Genomic DNA, 24448 nt, shown 5'->3' with positions numbered 1-24448 from the left:
TCAGGCTGCTGAAGCCTCATATTAGATTCAGTTGAACTTCAGAAGCCATTTTTGCACACTAATAGGACTGTGAATTTTGTTCTTCTTTTACATTGCATTCGCATTTAGAAGGGATCCTTTCCAAGCCTCCTGGACAGGTGGAATGATTATAGCGAACAGTCACTCCTCCACTGTGTACATGGGCATGGGACTACTGTAATAATATAGGCACAGAAAATTAGTGTTTTCTTGTTTGTTAATGTTTTATATGATTGCAAGTTGTTTTTACTTCTGAGCCTAAGCAAATTGAAGACGACACCTTTTTCACAATTTCCTGACATTTTATAGACTTAAAGATTAAAACAAGAAACAACAGTAATCATGTTAGTTGTCGCCCTACTTAGAATCTTATATTTCTAAACTAATTATTAATTTTGGTTGGAGAAAAATGTCCTCATCACGCTTTGAGTTAGCTGTGGGGGGAGTCCTGCAACCTTTTGTCTCCTTTCTCACTTTTGAGCAGGTGAAAAAGGGAAAAAAAAAATGCTCGGACGGCTCAGTTTGTGCTGAACCCAAAGAGCACACCGACTTCTCAGACATGCAATTAGGTGGAACAGCCGAAAAAACATGTTAAATTTAGCTTACAGTAATTAGCAGAGTGGAAAGTACTGGGGCTGCAATAGTCTCTCCAACAGCCCAGAGACATGCGGTTCATGTGAATTGGGAACAGTGTTAATGTGAGTGTATGTTTGTGATAACCCTGTGATATACCTCTCATCTTTCACCTAATGCATGCTGGGAAAGGCTCCAGCCCTCCTGTGACCCTGCACAGGATAAGCGGCTATAGGAAACGGATGGATGGCTAATTAGCGCGACTGACAGCCCTGGCCACCGTGACAGTGTCATCGCATTTATCATCACCTCCATTAGTGCAATCATAATTCCGACCATCATAATCATAATCAGCATTACACCAGTATCTTCATCGCCCTCATCGCCCACCCAGGAGCTCGCTATCTTACATCATTACCTTCACCGTCATCATCATCATCATCATTGCATTGGTAGCCGTCCGCAGCTTCATCATCCTCCTCCTCAGTGGTTTCACAGACCTTGTCAGGTCTCATTTCTTAACAGCAGCAACATATAATAAGAGCCATAACCATTATTGTCCAAAGGTCTCCTGTTCCAATCCTTTACTTTACCAAATGACTTTCTCTTGCCCCGGCTCTCTTGCCATCGCTATTTCCCATTCCCCTGCTCTAATTACACACTGTTTATTTGGCCTCCTGGCTGCCCTTTAATGCAGAGGAGAGGCGTCATTAAAATGATTTACAGATGTAATCCCCCCCCCTTTCCTCTTCCTCTCTTTCTCTCTCTCTTTCTCCCCCTCTCCCTCTAAGTTCCCGCCCCCCGGCACCCCCCAAATATAGCTCACCCTAATATCACCGGCGGGATTAAAATCCGTTTCGATTAATCCCTTTAGCTCGCCGCCTCTCTCTCTTCATGCTTTCTCTCTTACTGCCCTTTCCACCTCGGCAACTTTCTCCAGCGTCGCGCCCCCTCCCCCCTCCCATAACTCACAACTTTTTAGGTTCAAACTGGTTTTATGTGCTGACGTTCTGTCTCTTTCGTTCGCCTCACCCTTGCCCCGTCGCTCTTTCTCCCTTTCAAACACATAAACATTATTCCTCTCTGTAATTATGTTATGGTTGGAAACCGTAATCATTTCGGGTGCCTGACTCAAGTGTTATCTCCTTCCATTTAGTCTGCTTCAAACATGAAGAAAGGAAGTGAGGGAGATAGCTTCCTTCCTCTTCTTAATCTGCCATCGTAGCCCTGATGGCTCTCGCTTTTTCCAGCTTTCACTTTGTCTTATTTGACCTCCTCACGCTGCGAGGCAGCTACAGTTGCAAGACTTGAGAATCTCATCTCGCCAAGCTTCAAGTTGTGCACTTGCGGCCGAACCACAGTGTCCTGTGAGGAACTGCAGGCGTTGTTTTGGTGTGACGACATCGAGGGAAGGGACTGTTCGTTCCATAGCAACAATGGCGGCTCCTAAAGACGTTAGCGTATAGATGCTGCTGTGGTTATATCAGTTATATATCAGTTATATCAGCACTGGAGACTCTTTCTTCAATGAAAGAACAGCACTGAAGACTTTTCTAGATGGAGAAGACGTTTCACTCTTCTTCCGACCGACTTCGGCAGGAGTTCAGCTCCCCAACGACGTCATACGGGTCATTGATCTCATTGGTTTTCCCGTGATAGAGGGGTCATCCAATCACCTGCCAGTGCCTGTCCCTGCCCTCTTCTGTCTAAAAAAAAAAAAAAAAAACATCTGGCACATCAGGTTTTTGACCTCCTGGAACAAGAACAAACACGCCACACCACCCTTTAAATTTAAGAATAGAACATACACAACAACCAGACACAAGCAGCAGGATTAAAATCAGATTCAATTAATCCCTTATTCCCATTGCCTCCTACTCAGCAATGCTCCCTTTCTTGCACACTTTCCACATCACCAACTTGCTCATTTTATTCCTCAACCCCTATCTTCTCAGGTTAAAATGGGTTTTTCTCTGTGTGTGAGTGTGTGTGTGTGTGTGTGTGTGTGTGTGTGTGGGCAGGTAAATAATTTTTTATTCAGCTCCCTGACTCCATGTTATCTCTCTTACCTGATTTTCACACACCTCCACTCTGCTTTTAATTAACACTCTTTATTTCACAGCTCTCCCTGCTAATCTCTTCATCGGAGGCCTATAGCACTAGAGGCTGAGCTTTCACTCCCACCGCGGGCTCTTTGTGCTCTTTTAAAACAGAAACGGCAACAAACACAAGTCTGGGCACGCACACGCAGATAATACCCACACACGCTCGCCCACACACACACACGCACATCTCTTGAAACACATTAATACACTCGAATGAAAAAGCAAAAGTTAAGATGGCAAAAATATCCGTCATCTGATTTATAGAAATTTACACTCTTTCTCCCTTTGTGTTGTGCGTCTGAAGCGGTGAACAATGCTGGTGCGTTCACAGTTCTGAGTGATAACTGCTGCTTTTCAGCTTCATATAAATGGGCAATTTCCGCACAGCCGAGGTAAATCTTTGCAGGCTGAGATACATATTGATTAGCCGCTACTTTAGCAAGAAAGGGAAGTGACAATTAAGCACATTTACCCAACCTGAGTACAATTTTGAGGTGCTTTTCTGCTACTTTCCACTTCTACTCCACCACATTTCAGTCATTATCTTGCGCTTATTCTTTAGCCACTAATTACTTCTGATCAATAATATAAAATTCAATCAAGCTCCCCAGCAGATTAAGTATATAAAACAGGCAAACGTAGCTCCAACTTTACCAGTTTCAACATTAGAGAGTTGCACATATTAATGCAATAATCAGTAATTCTAAACCAATAATATAACATATCGTACATCATTCTGAAATGGGCTATTCTTGGGGGATTGGGGCGGCTGTGAGCAAACATTTCTGCAACTTTCCAAAACTGACCCATTTGTTACACTTTTGTGGCACTTTTCGTGCGTACAGCTGAGTGTGAAATAGCGATGTGGCAAAGAGAAAGATAACATCGGAGAGGGAATCTGGGCTTTGGGCAACATTTTATTTGGAGCCTTAATCTTTCCAGCACATCATGCTGTCGGTCTCAACAGATTCTTAACACAGCTGCACATAACAGTAACAGATGAGTGCATTAAAATCCTGCACATACATCCTGTTTGATGGTTTTATTCTTGTGCATGTAGATATGTGAACGTGCAGCATGTATGTACGCCCAGGCTGTGCTGTAATGAAGTGTTGTTACGAGACTGGAGTTTTGAACTTGCATACCATTTTATATACCACTGGGACAAATCGAGCGTTATTAAAAGATAAACATAGAATATGATGCATTGCTGTAGATTAAACTACCAAACACCATATAAAGTAATCAAAATAAGCTCAACCTTAAACGTCAACAGCAGTAAAATGCAACATACACGTTAATGCAGCAGGAATATTAATCCAGAAACAGTAGATATCATAGAAAAAAACCCCTGACAGGGAGCATTTTCCTGCAACACGAGTACTTTTACTTTTCATACTGTGTGAGATTAGTACTTTTACTTAAGTAAAGGAGGCAAATACTTCTTCCACCACTGGTGTAAAGCACAAAAGCATCTAAGTTTAGGTGCTTCTGACCAAAGACAAAGTATTTTCCCATCAACTGAAACTCTGCTGTCTGAGATTCCTCCGGCCTGATAGCTCCGAGGAGGATTAGCTTAGCTTTAAGAACTACAAGTGGCTGTTGAACCCACAACACACTTATCAACAGCAGTTTACTGGGCCATCTGGTTTAACGCTTCAGTGATGTTGAAATGGAAACCTTCACAAACCTCTCCAAACTCTTTATACGGGTCAGCGTGTCTGTCCTCCAGGTGCTCCGCTAAATCTGTTGCGCGCCCTTCATTAGCACTGCTTGCTTTTATTCTTCGCCTTTCCTTGTCCGCTTGCCTCAAATGCAAAGTATTTCCAAACAGCACTCCTGCTGTTTTCTTTGTCAACCAAAACCGGCCGCGGAGGCTCCGCACTTTCCATCTTTAAATGAGCATCTTCACAAAACCCACAACATGCCACGGCATGTCGTGTGCTTCATTCAACAGATGAGATGAGTGACGAGAGGAAGACGGCGCTGTGAGTGAGTGACAGGAGGCGTGGCGTTGGTGTGTGTGTTCGTGTGTGTGTGTGTGTGTTAACTCACTGTCAGAGAGAAGACGAGAAAACACAGCTGGTACCAGCCCATCGATAGAGCGGTAAACGAGTAATGAAACCATTCACATTTTCAGTTGATATGTATTGAAAAATCTACATTTTTGACAACGCAACTATAATGTGGGAATAATATGCATGATATCATATCATACTATGAGATACACGTGCCATGAAAAAGATCATAGGCTCACAACACATCAGTGTGAGATGGATGTGCGTAATTACTGTTTAAAAATGACTGCTGTGGAGCTGTCAGAGAGTGTTGCCAATGCCAGATTAAGGACAAAACATGTCTGGTTTATGTCCAAATAGGGTCAAACAGGGCTCGGTTGACATCTATTATTGGATAATTGTGCGAACAGGCATTACGCGTGTGCCCTTGCGCAAAATTTCACACTGACTTGAGACGAATTTCACAGCACAGTGCGTCCGCAGGCGTTAATGAACCTGGAGGAGAGTTTGCACATGCATATTTCTGCTTTTGTGTGTATTCACAGACTTTTAAGTTCTGAATCATTTGGCCCCCGAAGCATCGACACCGCGCTTGTCTACACCGGTAAACACCTGCAGGCTAGATTCATCAGCGCTGACAGCGCTCGGCACCGCTTCGGCTCAATAGTCTACTGTATGTGCAAAATGGACAGCCTGAGTTCCCACTTAGGGATCTGAGCTCGGTGAACTGCTTGAAGTGTGCTTGACAAATTCTGTAAGCCTGAGGTTAGAAGATTGTTCATGACAGGCATTTATATCAAATATCAGATGTTTCTGTTGTTGCAGCTTTATGAGGGCAATCTCTCTGAAGTGTAAAAATAACTTATTGCACTGGATGCTGGAACAAAGACACTACAAACATTTGTTTTATCCTATAATTATACTAAATCTATTTTTTTATATATATTTTTATACTAAATTCATTTTTATCATATTAGCTATTTTGCCGTGATTGTTGGTTTGTAAAGGACGGGCGTTTTCTTCTTCTGTTGGCTGTGGAGCGCAGTGCGGTTTGTTTCAGTGACTGGATTGTTTACCAGTGAAATGCCACTGAGCCTCTCCGTGCCAGACTGTAATAAAAGTGTCTGCTGGTTATATCGTCTTTTACAAATCATTAATGGTGGCTGAGGGAGGCCAGAGATGATGTCACCACATCTGGCATCTTTTCAGAGAGAGAAAAAAAAATTGCCTTTTGTCGCCATGAGCATTTAAATTCGGAAATTGCTCTGTGGTGCATAAATGTAGTAAATCTTGTTAGCAGTAGGTGTTGTGCACCTATAGATACATAGATAGACAGATATAAGTGTGCATGTGTGTGTGTGATACTGTTTCTAAATCAACTCAAACACATCATCACTCCTCTTCTGCAATTTCTTGCCATTTATCAGACATATCTATCAAAATATTGTCTAACAGTCTCAAGAAAAAATAAATAATTGCGTTTATGTGTAAGGCACTTATGCACACACACTTTTCTGGCTGCTCGCACTGTGCAGCCGTATTATCTGTGCACATGTTTCTGAGTGTGTCTGTAGTCTTGTGAAGTGTGTGGCGATAGCCATAGCAACTCTACCACCGATCTGTCTTTTACATCACTTATACCCAAACTCGTCCTGGCAGTTTTCGGATCAGAGGAGACAATAAGAGCAGAGGAGGGGGGAAAAAAAGGAAAGAAGATTTGGGAGCGATAACCCAGGCTGAACTAACACCATGCAGATGAGGTTCTGTGACCGCCTTGCTCTATCCATCTCTGTCATCCACCCTTGAGATGTCTTTATTACAGTGAATTACATTACACCGCTGTGCTGTGTTTACACAGGGGAGACACATGGCATAATTGAGTGAGTGTCACACTTGGATCGGGACAATTGTTAAATGTAAATATGGCATTGCCAAAGTGGCTCGGAAACCCATGTTGCATTCATACCGGTCGATGAATAGCTCTATATCTGGGCTGCAGGCTGGGTGCAGCAGTTAAGCGCAGCTTATTTCCTAGAACTCTCAACTCTAATAGCGTAAAAAGCATTGTTCTATCACAGGAGCTCTGATACGATGTCGAGGGGTGAGCAGCGGTGCGGGGAAAACCTGCACTACCTTTTGACTGAAGACATCATGTGTGCAATGCCATCGCATATTCCCTCCGCCGCCTGTCCTGCTTTTAACGCCCCATTCAGATAGCCGGTCCACTCTTTCCAATCAGGCCGTTATTGTCCTATAATGAATACATTTCCCATAAAAGAAAGGCGCTGTGGGAAAAGGGGAGAGAAGGAGGGAGAGAGATAAAAAAAAATACCCAGAGCAGAGAGAAGTAAATGAGGGTAAAAGTGGAACAAACGACAAACCAAAGCGAGAGCGAATGTGGGGGATTTAAGGGTGAGCAGGCTGGAGGGGTTTGGCCAAGTTCTTCGCTTTTTCCAGCACCTTCATATTTCACTCCCATTGTTCTCAGCTTAGTATAAAAGGAGTTTTGTCAGACTTTGGTTTGTACTTGCAGATGCAAATCAGCAGTCACTTTGCTGGCTGCTGCGGGTGCCTGTTTTCTGGCCCGTTAAATAACCCTCATTAAAGGGCAGCAGCAACTAATAACAATGTCCAAGCTGCACCAAGTTTGTCCCTGTGCCCTGTCCCCTTCTCTCCTTGTTTAATTTCCCTTTAAGCCCACTTATTGATTCCAGCCCCTCCATTCCGTAACTCTTTTATTAATAACACAAAGCAATAACAAGAGTGTCACAACCCCAGAGTTTCCCACAAGCAATTAATAAGATTAATCTAAAGTTGGCGCATGTGCGGTTTGGTCCTTACAGTGCGGGTCTCTCCCCGACGGTGCGCCTGACCTCCCTTCTTTTCCCCCTCCCCTCTCCTCTATGCTTTCCCTCCATAACTCTCTGCCAACTCAAATTTCTGAAGGAAGGTGCCGAGCGAGAGGCAGAAAGAGGAGAGCAGAGGTTCGGGCCAAGCACAAAAGAGTGGGATTTGATACCGAGACGGAGCAAAAAAGAGACTGTGATGGAGAGAAAGGGGGGCCAGGAGGAAAAAGACACAGAGGGAGAGGAGAGCAGGGCAGGAGAACTAGAGGAGGAACTGCCAAAAGGCAAGACTCGGTGGTAAATTCAGAGGCGGACAAGGTGGAGAGAGAGGGAGACAGGGCAGGAGGCAAAGAGAAATACGGATGTGCTGAGGGGAACAGAAATGAATTAAAGATGGGGGGAGACAGATAGGATCGAAAAGGTAGCTGAGGTGAGTGAGAGAGCTGCTGGAGCTATTAGATTCTCAGTAAGCAGTCGCTTCCTCTCTCTACCGCTGCCGGAGTTATCAAGTCTGGCTTCGTGCAATGCTGTTAATGCAAGTACTAAACCATCACAGCATGACATGTGGGTGAGTGAGTGAGCGCTCGTTCATTTACCTGCAGCTGTGTTTGCTGCATGTATGTAGAGCATATATTTACCGAACTGGCATGAATCTCAACTTGCGAGTGCAGAGCAGGACGAGAACTTTTCAGACCTGCGCGTTTATGTGTGGGCGGACGTATAGCAGAACATTCACCCACTTCAAGTATGTAAAGGTCTGATACAGCCATTGATTATTAATACCTGACAACCAGGTTATACTTTTGGTTTGGTTTAGCTGTTTGCAGGATTACAGAAAAACTACTGACCCAATTTTTATGAAACTTGATGCAAGGGTGCAGTTTTACAAAGTGTTCCTGAGCCCATGTAGCAACATCCTATATACAGTCATGCGTTCACAAAGTGGTGAACCTCGTCTGAGCGTCTGAGCCTTTCCAGGATGCTTCTTTCATGCCCAAACATGATACTATCACCTGTTACCAATCAACCTGTTTACCTGTATGCCTCGCCAGTGCCCCAATGCACTGCCTGCTCTCATTGGCCGCCTCACTAACATTAATGTGCGGATGAGTAAAAGCTTTTTAAAGCTAACTGACAAGAACCAAAGCAGCAAGAGAAAAACTGGACTCAACGCCTGAGCAAAACTGAACAACCCAAACTCGTATGTGACTTTGGGCTCTGATTTAAATTTGAACTCATTTTAACATTTCAAACATATTTTTTTCATCTTAAGAATATCACCAAAGTCAGACCAGAGAGCCAGCTCAGACTGCTTAACTGAATCTTAACTAAAACAAAGAAAATTCACATCACATTAACCCAGTGCTTAAAACACCACCTGTATCTTTTACAACTGATCTTAAAGCTCTTTTACTTGTGTATAAAGCTCTAAACGACCTCGCTCCTCCCTACACTAGAGGTTTTCTTCGATTTTATGTTTCAGCCAGATCACTGAAGTCCTCCACTGCTTTTCTTTTAAATGTTCCTTATGTGTCCACTAAAAGTACCGGAGAGATTGCCCTCCGTTTTTGTGCCCCTGGAACTCACTGCCTCTGGATATGTGAAGGGCAAAATCTCTTTGTATTTTTAAATGGAAAGTCAAAACTTATCTTTTAAATCTAGCTTTTAATTTGGAGTAATGTTACAGCCTTAGTTTTTAAGTTTTAAACATTGTTTTTTTTTTTTTTTTGAGTTTTTATTTTCATCCCTGGTGTTTATTTTATTGACTTCTATTGCTTTTTTACATTTTTTCTTTTATTGTTCTGATTTTTAGTCTTGCAAACTTTTACTAATTGTCGTTTACTTTTGTTTATATTTTCTGTCCGAGTTGTGCTTGTTTAGCCTTGTGAAACACTTCGGACTGCATGTTTGTCAGAAAGATGCTGTTTAAATAAAGTTGAGATTGTGTTTTCTCTGGATCATACAGACATAGAGTTTATGTGCTTTCGCAGACAGGTTACCAAGCAGGAGATGGAGCAGAATTTTGTCAGCTGTCTAGCCCTTTTTATTATTATTTTATTTATTTTTGGTAAGCCTGCCAGGTGTAACCCACTAACTGTCAGCCTGTCCCCAAGGCCTCCAAGTATCAGAATCACCAACACATCTGTGTCCTCGCTCAGTGATATCTGCATCCAGGCAGTGGCACCTAAAGGGTCATTCCAGTTTATTACAACCTCTGTGTTATTTTTGTACCTTTTGGCCATCATTTTTATTGGCTATGATAATATTGCATTCACCAAAGTAAGCAGCATGAGAGGTCAGGTGGTCTGACAGATTGGAAGAGAGCCAAGAGCTTAACCAGATAATCTAAACCATTTTAGAGACTAAAACAGAGTGCAGACTGAAATGTTCCCTCAACAAACAAGTGTGTGCATGGAAAGCAGAGTAAGTCAAAGTAGATGCACAAAGCTGATCTGTAAACTGTGATGTTTACAACAGACAGTTGGTATTAATTTCAGCCTAGCCTGTCTGCCAATTAAGTTTGGCTAACCCGGGAGCAGCTTCAAAACCTTTCTGATCATCTGACTGCTCTTTTTCTTTGCCCCATTGGGCTTTTTTAGCAAGGTGGCCATGTTCCCAGATCCAGGCAATTAACTTGGTGAGCGCAGTGTTATCACAGAAATGATGGACAAGTCCACGAAAGTCACAACAGAGTTGTAATAAACCGGAATTATCTTTTATTCGGTTCAACAGGAGACGCTTCGTCCATGTTTAAGTCGAAAGCACAACCCTTCACAGTTGTTGTTTGTTGACTTGACATTTATAGCGGTCGATGGTGAGGTGGTAAGCAGTCACATGTGCATAACGTCCGGACTACACTCAAGTGAGGTGTTTGTTTTATCAGCCTCACACATAAGCCCACACGCACAAAGGGAAAAGGACAGAAAGAGAACATACTGTATGCATTCTGGGCAAATGATGCATTATTTTGTGTGACTGTGCTGTTGGTCCTCCAGTGTGGGTGGGGGTCCTAATCATGTAGCTACACTACAGTGCCAGTGTTGGTCAAGTGCATGTGTGTGTGTTTGTTTGTGTGTGTATATACACTGGATATAACTGCCGATGTTTGCATGCTTAGGGCTGAAATGAAGTTGAGCTGTTGTCATCTCCCGCTCCCTTCTTCCTCCCTCCATCCATCCATCCCACCGCTCTGTCCTCTCAGCGGCAGGTCCGCGTAAGTTGGTTACAGCCACATAATTTCCGGGAGGGTCGGATGGCGGCGTTTTAGCTCCCACACACCCCGCCTCCTCCTCCTCCCTCCCTCTCTCCATCCACCACCCCTGGCCATTCCCTTCCCTTCAGCACTTCACAACTGGATGAGCAAAGCGGCAGCGGCTACCTACCTGGTTCTGTGATTGACTGCAGTGCTGCTGAGCGAGCCTCACTGTATCTGTGCCGTGTTTATTGCTTCTTTCACCTTCGCCGTAATTGAGTCCCTTCCCCATGCGAAATATGCACCGTCAGACTGGGCTGATGTGTGTGTGTGGAAGGGATCTGTCAGGGGTGTGTGTATGTGTGGGAGTTGACTGACAGGCTACATAACTCAATTCAGCAATTCTGAGGCAACCTGACGGCTGTTTTCTTGTGTGTGTGTGTCTGTTTATGTGTATGTGTGTGTGTGCGCAAATCGGTGTGAGGCTATCTCTATATACGTGGAAGTATACTACTATATGTGGGCTGGAATTTTACTGATATCTCTAAAAGGAAGGTGTGTACACTGAATTTGAAAAACGTATCCACGCTATTAATATATACATTGATGAGTGAGCACATGCTTGCTTATGCAGGATTTAGGCTCAGGCTCAGGCCGAGCTAGCCATGAGTGTGTTTGGCATGACAAAAACGGCAGGACAACGATGCATGTGTGTGTGCCTGCATGTGTGAGCAGAATACAACTAAGCCTCTTTCATACACACACCTACACAACAGCACACACAACTGTAAAATGGCCAATACGCCATGAACAGGCCAAGTGGAGGTGAATCATATACATATATATATATATATATATATAATGGATAAGTGAGATAAAGTGCCACAGAGGTTAAGGAAGAGAGATGGAAAAAGTAGAGAAGAGTGGTGAAGTGTGTGTGTGTGTGTGTGTGAGTGATGGTCTGATCACAAGAGTAGATGAGGGAATTAAATATGAAGGAGCTAAACTCTGCTTTGCTGCAAATAATAGGAGCGCAAAGTTATGCACAGACTCCAGGTGAAATAAAGGGAGTCAGGAAGAGAGGGGGAGGGTACTGGAAGGGAGAGGGAAGATATAGGGTTAGTTAAAAACAGTCATGGGAGCAAGAAATGGTGGGTGGGAGATGAATGGAGATGGTTGGGGGGACCGCACGGTCTCTGAAGTGCACGTACGATGAAAATAAGCCTCTACCTCCAGAATACTGCAGAGCAGCATATAAGTAAAATGCACAGTTCAGCAAGCCCAGAGCAAGAGAGATGGGGAGAGAAGGTAAATCTGGAGGTACGGTAAAATGAAAAAAAAAGGCAATTGACTATAAAAAGAAAACAGAAAGTTAAAAGAAAAGGAAGGAAGTGAAAGTGGAACTTATTCTGAGAAACAAGAACAGCGGCAGGAGAAGAGCCGGGGAGAAAACAAAAATAATATTGGAAATGAATCGATGCGGTGTGTGTAAATGGAAGGAGAGAGTGAGGAAAATAAAGAGTCAGACAGAGGGAAAAAGCCATTTTGTCTATGCAAATGAGAAGAGGAAAGCAGAAGCACAGGCGTTCGAGCTGGCCACCTGGGCCCTGTCAATCCTCCCTCTCTCTTCTCCTCTTCCTCTCCCTTCTTCAAACTGTCTACCTCTCCACACCTGGCTCGGGCAACCCTATAGCCTGCGGCTACAGTATAAGAGGTAGATAGGAAGAGGAGGTGGGAACGGGGTGCAAGCAGCAGGGAGGCAGCAGAGACTGTTGGCCAAAAGATCCATCAGCAAGCGATCCTGGCAGCGAAAAGCACCCACTCCCCTTCACCAAAATTTGTCTTTCCAACTATCACCGAGTCTCCCTCTAATTGCAAATTCTCAGTAACAGTTGGAGCAGATTCATGTGGACCCGAGCACCTGGAGCACATGAGTGGAGAGTGTGCATGGGCATGGGCATTGGCATTTAAGGACCAACAAGGTTAGACGCAGAAAGAGAGAACAGCACTCGGGGAGAGGCAGGAGGGATAAAAAAGCTTTTTGAGTGATCATGGCGAGCACAGACAAAAAGACACTAAGTCACTGCCGAGGCCCTTGAACCGGCTTCACACTGCGGGAGAAATGGGAGTGAGGGATCAGAGAGGAGGGAGGGGTTGAGCGAAAAAAAAGACAGATGGAGGGGGAGAGCAGGGCATAAAAAAAGGCAGGGAGAGGAGATCCAGTGCAGCAATCAAGAGTGGAAACAGGTTTTGTTTGAGAACAAAAAGGCAGGACAAAGGGTGCTACAATGATGAAAAAGAAATCTGAACACAGGTCATCTATGAATATGCTTGTGTAGTTGAAACACAATCACCAGGTGTGTCCCTATATTTGTATACACTATCCTGGGGAAGCTCATAAAAAGGAGGCCAGAGAGGGAACGTGGCATTTAAAAAGCAGAGAGCATCAGGACACAACACGCAGCAGTAAATAAGTTTGGAAAGGTCTCTCCAGTCTCCCGTGTGCAGAGAAATATTTGGATTTGTGCATATGCAAATCTGCGTACGTGTGTGCATGTGTGTATCTACCTGCCTTCCTGCGTTGCCGCAGACTTGTGCACACTTCTGTTTCGCGACCAGAGAGCCGTGCATCAGTCATCATTTGGGATCAACCTGTTTTTTAATTACCAATGGTTTATGTTTGTTTTTAATTTTCCCCATAAGCTCATAAATCGCTTTCCCCGCAGCACAACTCAAATCCATCTCCGTGGTAAATAAGCATCAGTTATAATTGCATATACAAGTAGTGCTATCGTAAAACTAAATTTGAGCCCCCTGCCATCGCTGTCATGGTTTTAAGTGAATTGCTTTGGAAGCTCAAGAAAAATATGGATAAATAAGTAACCATAAATATATGATAATATCATAATGACTCTAATTTTGTTAGGATTTCCGGTTTTTGATTTTGTACCTAAAAGCCATTGATAGGCTGTTTTTCTGAAGCACCTAAGGACATGTTTTGTTGATGTGTAACTTCCCTGACTCATGAACACCATAGTACAGTTGACAGAACTAATTAATGTCTTCTGGACCATAACTTACTGAAATGTATCAGTGTGAATATCAATCATTCTTTTCAATGAATTGCATTCATAAGAAAAACTTTCACTCAAGTTAATGGTAATAAGAAAATAATGATGAGAAAGTTAGCGTAATCAAGTGTAATCTTGGTACCACGGTGTTATTTCAGCATTTGCACAACACAAATAAAAAGTGAGCTGTTCAGCATTTAAACTGGTCTGTCTATACTGATTTTCTTTTAACCCTTCATATAAGTTGGAGAAACTCACAAGTGTCCAGAGTACAATTTATCAAACAAAGTTTCTAAAACGTCAAATTACAGTACGCTTTGTTCCACATTTGGCAACGTTATCTCACCAACGGAGAGACATTCCCCAGATATGGGAGACTCCGTTATCAGTTGATCTGATCCTGACGTTGAGAAATTAACTGTGTCTTCTGTTCATTTTTTCAGACTCATACCTACTTCCCTCAGACTGTTCGGCCATCATCTTTGTTGGCAACCTCAATTTCCGGCCTTACAAAGCATAAATCAAAAAGTTTCTGCTTCATAGTGACTTGGCATAACCACCAATTCCTGCGAGTTGTTATGCAATACTCGTACAGTGACGCCTTGCATTTTATATCTAAACATGCATGTTCATTTTATATTGTAAACTGTGACGGTAAGCATTTTTTAAAGAGGGAAAACGTGCATCGTGGGACGTGTTGGATCAGAGATGCAGCAAACTGGAAGCTTGGTGACTAAAACAGCGGACAGAGTTGCTCTGATAAAGGGGAGGACAGATGGCAGCCATATTGGCCCTTGGGAAGAGAAAAAATAATCAAGAATGAAAGCACATTCCCCTCAGCTTTCTTTTATTAGTTTCTCTTGCAATAAAGCATGTTACTGTATGTGCAGTCAAGAGGCGACAGAGTCGTGCTGTGTGTACTGTTCGCCTCTCCGCGCTGTAGGATCTATATTGCAGACACAAAAACCACTTGCTGTCCGTGGCTACAGAGTCCACAAAAGCTAAAAATGACTTTGGTACCGACCACAGAACCCCACTGGTCTCTGCAAGCTGCTTCACAGCTCAGTTAACCAGTATGGCCCAGCGGGTGGCAGTTGCTATGAACCACCGTTTCCCCGCAACTGCACCCAGTGCCCAAGGCCTGTGTCAGACTCATTCAGTATCACAGACCGTACGGCTGTTCTGCTCCTCCACTGCGACGGCCAGGAAGGAGAGACACGGTCCTTCTGCAGTCCATGATAACATTATTCACCCGACAGATGGACACGGAGATAGGAACGCGTCTGTGGACATGAGTCAAAGCATCGCTTCAATCTGCTGGTGCACTTTATGGGAGGCAAGGGGAGAGGGTCCGAACCTGTTCACGGCCATAAGGTGAATCAGCAGTTGTGCACTTAAATGCCCCTTCAGCCGCCCCGTAGAAAATGAATCCTGGGAGAGAACCGTCCAGAGCTTTCCTCAAGGTCGTCGGTGCTTGGCCACTTTTAAGTGGCCTTGCCAACTGTAACAATCTCTGCAGAAACAATCGCTGCACCAATCCAATTTGGCTTCTTTTCTTTTCTCTTGACTTCAGTGCAGACGGTGCATAGCCTCACTTTTGTTTTGCCCTGCTGAGAGCAGAGCATGAATTGATGACCTTATGAATCTCAAAAGAGCCCAGCAAATCATTGCGGTAAATCTCGCCCCAGCACATTAAGCATGACCGCAGGCTTATTCCCCTCATTTTTTTCCCCCTTTTCTTTCTTCTTTCTTTGTCCATCTCTCGCTCTCCTACTCTTTCCTTCCCACGAGCGCTTGGGGGTCTTTGAGAGCGGCCAACTTCTACAGGATTGTTTTCATGTGCTGCTAATTAATTGCCTATAATGAATGGTTGTTTGCGGTTAACTAATGAAGTGGATCAAAGCTTACTACTGCTGATGTTGAAGCTCTTGTCTGAGGCCTGAGAAAGAGATGAAGAGGAGGACGGGCAGAGGCGTGCGGCAGAGAGAGTGTAGGGGTGTGTCAGGGCAGTATCCTGAACGCTGCAGTAGATTTTTCAGGTTTTTTTAAGTAGCTGTGTCAACAATCGCTTGGCATCTGTCCAGAATGGAGCCGGGCAATCTCAGTTTGATCAACTGGCAGCCATTGTTATCGCCCGTCTTTCATTGAGTGATAGGGTTTGGGTTTTCTTTTTTTTTTACAGTGTGTACTGTTAACCAGAATGTGTGGATTTCTGTCACACTTGCGAAGCTAATCTTTTGCTTACATAACCCATTCTCTTTTAAGCCAACGTCCCCATTTTAATCCCAACTTCAAATGCCTTTAAACGTTTGTTAACATGATCTAATAAGGTCTGATTACACTTAAAGAAAAAGACGTTCTGAGCGAGGTTTCTGAACCCGCCGCAAGTGCCACCAGCACGTTATCTATGCCAGACATGGTCATAGCTCAAATGAATTTGCCACTTGTGGGAGAAACATTTTAAGAGTTTTCTAAGATGGAAAAGTCATCTGAGACCTCTTCAGCATTGTTGTGTCCGCCATCTGAAAATCTCCATCTGATTTCCCAGTAGATAGCGCAGTGCTTTGACTGGCAATTTCCAGCATCTGACAATCTCATCAAAGCGAACCTATTAATGGCGATGATACCAAGAGGGATTCTAAATGGCAGACAGATGAATAGCCCTGCGCGTGTGTGGGTGTTTAATTCTCTGAGCCGAAGCACCGTGTAGCTGCTGTAAAGTGGGAGGACTGGCCATGAGCTGCTGGGAAACAATTTCAATACTTGTTTGCTAGTGCGGGCGTGTGCGTGCGTGCGTGTGTGTGTGTGGGAGTAAGAGTGTGTGTGCGTGATGTGACCTCATCGATCATGACACCTCGTCTCTCTGGTGTGGTCACCTACACAGTGCTTGCCCTCTCTCCGTCTTTATCTCTGCGAATCACCATCCATCTCTCTGTCTCCCCTCCTCCTCCTCCTCCTCATCCTCTTACTCCTCACCCCCTTCCTCTCCTCACACCAGCACCCTGTACTTTCCCGCGCTGGTCCCACCTTCTTAATCTCACCCTTCCCTCCTTCCTCACTTTTTTTAAGCCCTCTAAATCCGTCATTCGGCGCAGCAGGGGATGCTCTCTCTCCCTCTCTCCCTTGTCTTTTTTTTTCTTTTTACACCCTTCCATTTTAGAGCTGGAATCCTGCAATCATTCACTTGTTTGTTGGACTCCTCTCTGCCTGACTTTCTCCTCTGCTCCGCTCCTCCCTGCTTCACTGGTCTGTGACGCATGCCCCTGGCGCTCTCCCCCCCTCCCCCCTAGCTCCCCTCCTTCACTCTTTTATACACTGTGCAGCCAGCCATCTCTCCCTCTCTCCCCTCCTTCCCTCACTCTCCCCCTCTGACCCCATCAGTCCCTCGGTGGCCTGGCTAAGCCTGGTCACTCTTCATCAACTAGCCTCCACTGGACACACAGACCTCCCATGGGTAAAAAGGGAAATGGGGTCTTGTTGGCAACCTCTGTGCGCAGCCTTGACAGTTTCACCTGGGTTTAAGTCCTTTACTGATCCTCCTCACCCCTGGACGAGCACCTCATTATCAGCCATCCTCCCTTTGTCTTATCTCTACATCAACTCTTCCAGGAGGATGCGTATTAGCCTCCGCACTGGCAGAGTACACAGTTTCCAGCTCCTCGATTTTAGGCACTTGCCCTTTTCAGCCCAATCAGCCTCTCGCGTCCAATCACAGCTAGTGCGGGCTCCGTCGCCTCAGTGGGGATAATCACCTTGGTTACCGGCATTACTGGAGGCCCCTGTCTGGCCAAGTTAGTGCTGTGCCCCGCGGGAGCTGCGGAGACAGGTGTCAGAGCAGCAAGGGAGGGTGTTAAACAAGCCCAGGGCCAAGCAGGAGGTATAAACGTTTACTCTTAGTCATGGAAACTGTGTCACCAATAGGGAGGAATGCTCACTCGACAGCGTTAGTGTTTTTAATGTTTTTACAGACTCAGGATCGCCTCCATCTCTGTACTCCGACCGCAATTCAACTCTGACTGGCTTAAAACATAAGCACACCTTGCAATAGACAGAATACATAGCAACTGCCTTTGTGTGCAGTGCCAAGAAGCCGTGCAAAGGGAATCGCTGTTTACTGATTTCGCACTCCCATGCAAAGACAAATATCCAGTGAGAGGGGTCGGCGGCTGGAGAAAAGCTGCTGGCTCAGGGGACATCAGGTCGTAGTACGGAAAGCTGCAAGCGAGGAGGGCGTTTCGCTTTCGCACTGAGCCAATTGGACGGATGGAGCTGAGAGCGCCGGATTGATTGGCAGGCTTCGGATGCCAGCAAATGGAGGAGACGTCCTTGGCATCCTACTCAGCATTAAAAAACTTCAGCGGCAAAGTTGGTGAAACGCCAGTTGTTCTCACAGAGCGACACATAAGGACGACATAGATCACCATTATGATAATCACAAGCGGCACTGTCTGGGGAATAGTAATGGGAAGGAGATGAGGTGGCAGCCATAAAGAGTGTTTCTACATTAGCGCTGGCCTGATTAGATTGACAGAAAGTTTCACTAATGGACAATTAAACAAATGGTCAAATGAGATATAAGGCTTCAATTACCAATTGGTGTCTTTGTGTGGCCCTTTCAATCACTGTGCCTCATGTATTCTGTTTCTGCATGAGGACAAAACAGACTGAAACACAGTACTAGAAACAGGATGTGAAAAGGGATATTGGACGACTGTGTCATATGATGTGTCCTTGCAGGGGAAACAAAACGGCCTGTCGCGTCTTACTTCCCTTTATTTCCATTCAAGTTGATAAAAATAAAATCGTCTCTAGACCTGGTCTATACTGCTGCAGGGGGTCATTGAGATGCAATCATTGTGTGAAACAAAAGCAGCTCAAAACAAGGAGTTATGGATCTCATTGAAGACTGGGGGGCAGATTAGGAGATAATTACTGTAAAATACATCACCTGCACTAAACGGCGAGCCTAACTTCTTCTGCTTCTGAGTAATGGACCCGTAAAAGCCCAGGGGAGAATAAAACCAGCCCACGCTAAGCTCCGGAACTCTTTCAGTCATGACTTGCCCAAAAAGCGACACAGTCCAATTTGTTTATGGAGCTTATGCACAGGCGGTTGCTCAGCTGAGATAGTGGGCCACCCTGTCAGGACCCTTTAAGACTGCATCAGTTGATCAAACAGGGCCGTGCACGACAGCAGTAGGCAGCGTATTCTTTTAAAATAAGGCTCATTTCAGCTTCCCCTGTGCTGACGGGCATGCCGGCGCTGTCTGCCAAGTTCAGGTTGTCCAATTATTTAGACCTACAAAATACAGCGAACGGCAGAAAATGAAGAACGTAACACTGAAATCCGATTGCGCGCCGGGCTCAAATTTACACCGCGAACCAGCAGATGGCAGGGCAGAGGGGCAGGAAGGGAGGTCTTGCTCTTTTTTAATTAAACAGTCGACAAGTTTATTTTACTTTTTTTTTGGGGGGGGGGGTGAATTTTCCTCCAAGGTTCGGATCAAAGGATAAACCTTGGCTTATGGTGAAGACTTTTTTAGCGCATTAGAGAACAAAGAAACAGGCTGAAATAGCAAGCCCAGCGCGATGTGGAGGAAAGTAAAGAGGGAATCGCAACTCTGGCATGATGAAAACTGCCTCTGACAAGCATCAAAAACTGCAGTGGGGCTCAGACAAACTCATGCATTAGCAGTCCTATTCATGTGTTCAAAAGAAACTCTAATGTACTGCCTATGATGTCTATAGGCAAGGTGTATGCGTGCGTGCACACGTGTGTTGCTGCACCTGCGTGTGCTCATGTGCGTCCATATTTTCCGTTTTCTGTGTGTGCAGCATTTCCCTTGATGTTTGTGTTTACACGCCAGGCCTCCCTTCTGTGAGTCACAGCGACATTGATTTATGCGTGGCCTCTGTCTGCGTGCGTGCGCGCGCTTGCACACATACGCCAGCTATAATTGGTATTCAAATCTCCTCCCACAAGTACGTCCAACTGCTGCCGTTTTTCAACCGCCAGAGCCCCAGCCAAGGTCCAAACAGCGTGATGGGGAACAAGCTCAAACGGATGGCTCTCATTGCACACATTCAAACAAACAAATGGAGGTGATTTAATGCACACAGCGATAAGGCAGGTGGTAATGGAGGCGTAGGAGAGGAATGGGAAGGAGGTGGAGGGAGGGAAGGGATGGAGGGGTGGTAGTGATTATGGGTGGGCAAGCAGCAGAGGTGGAGTTAACAGCATTTGTTACTGTATGTGGGGTGTGAGTTTGGCCCACAGCTGCGGTGGATCAGCCACCCCCACAAAGCCATACACTCACCGCACAAACGCAGCGCTGACTCTGTATGTGAGCGATTGCGTGTGTGTGTGTGTGTGTGTGTGTGTGTGTGTGTGTGTGTGTGTGTGTGTGTGTGTGTGTGTGTGTCCCTCAGGCCTGCCCGTCAGACACACTGTGAAGTCTTTCTGCCTTTCTTCTCTCACTCTTCCTCTTTCTCGCTCGCTTTTCTGCCTTTCTTGCTGTCTCCATCTTCCCATCCCTCTGTCTCCCCATCGCTCTTCAAAAAGGAAGGCCAAGTCCCCCAGCCTGGCTATCTTCACAGCACCCTCTCAATCTATATGTCCACTCATTCGTCTCTCCGTCCGATCAATCTGTCTATCACCATCCTGGCATAATAACGGCCACCAACTCCCATCCCCTCCTGCTTTTTTTTCTCTCCTTCTTCCTTTCTTCTAGCTTTGTTTTGCCATTTTTCTCTGGAATAAGGAGCAAGACACACTGATTTGTTATCAGAAACACAGTTTTTCAGCTGCAAGCTCAGTATATGTGCATATGTGCAAGGTGTTCAGACTGTCCTTACACTTCCTTCTGTCCCTCCTTCCTCCATCCACCCCCCTGCCCGTAACACCCCTCCACCCTCCCGGCCCCCTGTCTCTCCCGGCCCCTGTCAGTGGCTAGATTAATGACAGTGATCAGTGAGCAGCCCCCAGCAGAGGTTGCCTGCAGCTCAGGCAAAACCCGGCGCGGTGAGCAGCACACACGCGTGCACACACAGATATAAAGCACATTTACATGCAGCACGCGCGCATATTCATAAATGGGCGTCCAGACACACACACACACACGAACGCACACACACACACACAAACACACAGTACTCCAGTTAGAACCACACAAACGCCTACACGCTCATGTATGTACATCAAACCTCCACTCTTAGAGGAGCAGACACACAAGTAGATACACACAAAGACACTCGAGGGAAGAAATCAATACACAGGCCATGGCGAGGATAGCTTCAGTGCAGCTGGGAGAGGGACTATGGAGCAATGTAGAGCTGCCTATACAAAAGAGACATCATCAGCACAGCACAGCACAGCACAGGTCTGACTGTGACAATATCCGACCTCGCGCTTAACCCTTTCACCGCCGCAGGACAACGTCAACAAAGACCGACAGAGCACAACAGCCACTGGACACGGATCAGTGAGGCAGCATCTGTGTCCTGGGGACCACTCCTGTTCAGTCAGAGGCTTTGGGTGGAATTTAATAAGGTTTGTTATGAGTCTGGATTGTGCCACATCCAAGTCAATGGCACAGAGCTACCACGGGGCTGGAGTTGCTCAGAGTCATGATTGAGCCTAATCCGAATCCTTATTTCTGCAGCAGATGCACTCATATGGTAGTGGCCATGGTCTCTATTGTGCCTTTTAGGGAGCGATGCAGGACTATCCCAGACTGAGATGTTCCAGCGGGAAGCATAACAGCAACAAAGGCACTGCAGGTGTCATCGCCAGGGCTTTGTAATAGATTGTTAGATGTTATTGTATCTGATAAGGTGAGGTCTCAAAGGTCCTCTCAGTCTCTCGCACTGCTGCAGAAAATAAAAGCGGTAACAACACAGCGCTGCCGGGTCTGGCGTGTGGCACCGCCGGCCCACTGCGGGCATTTGTTATGAGCTCTCATGTAGCTGTCAGAATATTCAATCGGAGCTCTATGCATGCACGGCCGTGCGCACACACGTCTCGCGGGACTCCCGTCCCGCACAGCGGCTGTGATACAATAAATCCCAATCACTGTGCGTCCGGAGAGAATAAACAAGAGGCTCTGACGCACGAGGGTCAACGGAGCACGGGATGCTTTCACAAAAGATTTCTGCGTGGGAAAAAAGTGACAGCGAGCCTTCGCCTTTCACTTTTGCTTTCACTCTGAGGTGTTTTGGGGGTTCTTTCCAAGCTTATCAGTTGCGATAAGTGATCACCACAATGACTCATACCCAAGAAGCAACACGGATGTAGCCCAGACTTGCGCTCGCGGCTTTGAATCTAATCACCCAGCGGTGAACGCTAACAGTGGTCCGCAGGATGATTGGAAACTGGAATATCTGCACGTGTTTTTGTCCCGCGGTCAGCTCCTCCTTCCCCCTTTTCCCCACCTGACAAGTCCGACCCGGTGCGTTTTTTACGCGTTATTCAGCTTCTTCTTGGAGGACTTAGGCAAACTTGCATGGGTGGGAAAAAAAGGCACCGGCACACATCGAGACGGTTTAACGCACTTCTCATTCACATCACACTCATTCACTCTCTCGCTCGAGCCTTACCAGTGCGCACCAAGCAGCCGACTGTGATGATGGCGAGAGGGACGCAGTAGTTCCACACGGTCGCGAGAGCCATCGCCGTCGCTGATATTCCCTCTTGATCTCTTCCTCGGTATTCCTCTTCCTTGGAGAAATCAGAGTGACATGAACCCGCAGGTTCACTCTCCCGCCTGCGCCTTCAGCGTCTGTGTACGTGTGTGTTTGCGTGGTGGGGGTGCGCGCGCGTGCGACCGTGCGTGAACCAGTGTGTGTTTTATCAAGCGCTCAGTGCGTAACAGCAGCTCTTTACATAGTAATGCTCCCTCTCTCACACACACCCACTTTCTCCCCGTGTGAACGCCTGAAAGTGATGGCTTGGCCGGTTTTTCTTGGTTACTTTACATTGTAAATATATTTAAAAAGCTTTCCAGCGAGGGCGGGCCCGTGCGCGCTTCTGACCAATGGCAGAGAGCGGGAGCAGGTGGAGGGGTGTGCCGAGGAGAAGGAGGGGTTGGGCTTCAAGAAGAAACAGGCTATACAGGAGAGCAGGGGAGGGAAGAAGGGGGCTGCGCCTTCCAATTAATTGAAATCAATTCGTTCTAAATGTGATTGATAACCAGCGTTAATCTTCCGACGCAAATAGCCAATTTATTTCAAATTCAGTTCCACGGACCAAAAAGGATGTGCGGCACAATGATTAAGATGACGAAAATGAAACAGCTGTTTACTGTTAGAAGAGAGAATAATATTCAAATCAGTTGTTGTGTTCTTAAAGGCAAGGCAGAAAAACCGATTCAGGCCAGTAAATGCATTATCATGTGTGCTGGTTCACCTGTAGCAGGTGGACTCACCTTTCCCACATCCTAAGGGCGGGCAGGTTATGTGTTGACTCGCTGCCAAATCAGCATATGTGCAGCAGTCTTTGGATGTTTTGTGACATTGTGTTGCAGAAGATGCTTTGTCTCCAAAATGTGCACAGGAGCCATCAAGGAAAGCACGGAGCAGTCCTCAGTGTATTCGGTTAAATCGCCGTTCACAATGACGGTAATGGCCCGGAACAAAAACTTGCTCCGGACGAGCCAGTGTTTTCTGCTCATCTGTAGTCAGGGCCGATTAGGTCCCACTAACGGGGCTCTTTAACTTTACCCTCATGCTGTGGCCACAGTTTGCCCATAATTGTGTTTTCCAGTCAGAGAGCGCTGCTCCATTATGAAAATTGTTTCTCTTTCCACATCTTCCCCCCACCCTCTAATCCAGTGTTATAACATGGGCTTGTAGCCTCCAAGGCTTGAAGGCATCTTTTTGAAACTGTGTCTTTGGCGCCCCTTTCAGGTAACACGAGGGATGGCACATCCAATCAGCTTGGCCTCTCTCTCCTCTGTCACAAATCCTGCAGACGCTTTGGTTGGCTTGGCTCAAGCAGTCAGGAAAAGTTTGCAGGCAGTGAAACATCAAACCGGTCTATTAGCATTAATATTAATATTTCTACCCTTGACTTCCATAAAGTTCCTTTGAACTCACGCTTCATATCTGACCTCGATATGTGGATCTATGTGCAACCTTAAAGTTGTAGCTTCGGGCTCTCTCCGCTCAGTGGTTTTTGCCTCGACACAAGTTTTAACCTTGTTGTTTTGGCGAGGATGATATCTGCCCAACTCATTCCCCAATTCCCATCCCACCCCATTTTTCCCCGTCAGCCTCTCTGCGAGTGTTTGTTCCCCCGATTGGCAGGGAGTCGGTGGCAGCAGCTCCCCCGCACCAGATGGGGCATTGTCAGGAAGTAATGAGGGGAAAACACCTGCTTCTCCGGCGAGCTCTACTCCTTCATTTTCAGCCATTTGACACAACATATGCAGGAAGCACATACAAAAAAAGTGACCATGACGAGAACAGCAGTGGGCGATGGCATCCAGTTACAAATGCCTGGCACTTTGATGCATTAGTCAATGAGATGTCATGTTCGGTATAACTCACCTTTACATGACGGCTAGTGCACTGAGGGCAACTAGGATGGTTGCCCACCAGACTATACTGTTGACAGTAGTGAGGAGTT

At 45.8% G+C, this 24448-nt stretch overlaps 1 protein-coding gene across 1 annotated transcript in view; it reads right to left on the bottom strand.

The window, feature by feature from the left end:
* cadm4 (cell adhesion molecule 4) overlaps positions 1 to 22766 on the bottom strand; it is a 148150-nt gene extending 125384 nt beyond the window's left edge. The window contains exon 1 of the mRNA XM_041943364.1: positions 22420 to 22766. Within this exon, the coding sequence (XP_041799298.1) occupies positions 22420 to 22492 (73 nt within the window). The 5' untranslated portion in view covers positions 22493 to 22766. The remainder of the gene's footprint in view (positions 1 to 22419) is intronic.
* Positions 22767 to 24448: the final 1682 nt, after the last annotated feature.

This window comes from Chelmon rostratus, chromosome 8 (genome assembly GCF_017976325.1).
Source record: "Chelmon rostratus isolate fCheRos1 chromosome 8, fCheRos1.pri, whole genome shotgun sequence".
Taxonomy (NCBI): domain Eukaryota; kingdom Metazoa; phylum Chordata; class Actinopteri; order Chaetodontiformes; family Chaetodontidae; genus Chelmon; species Chelmon rostratus.
Note: the sequence above shows the minus strand (reverse complement) of the source record. Positions and strands in the feature narration are given on the sequence as shown.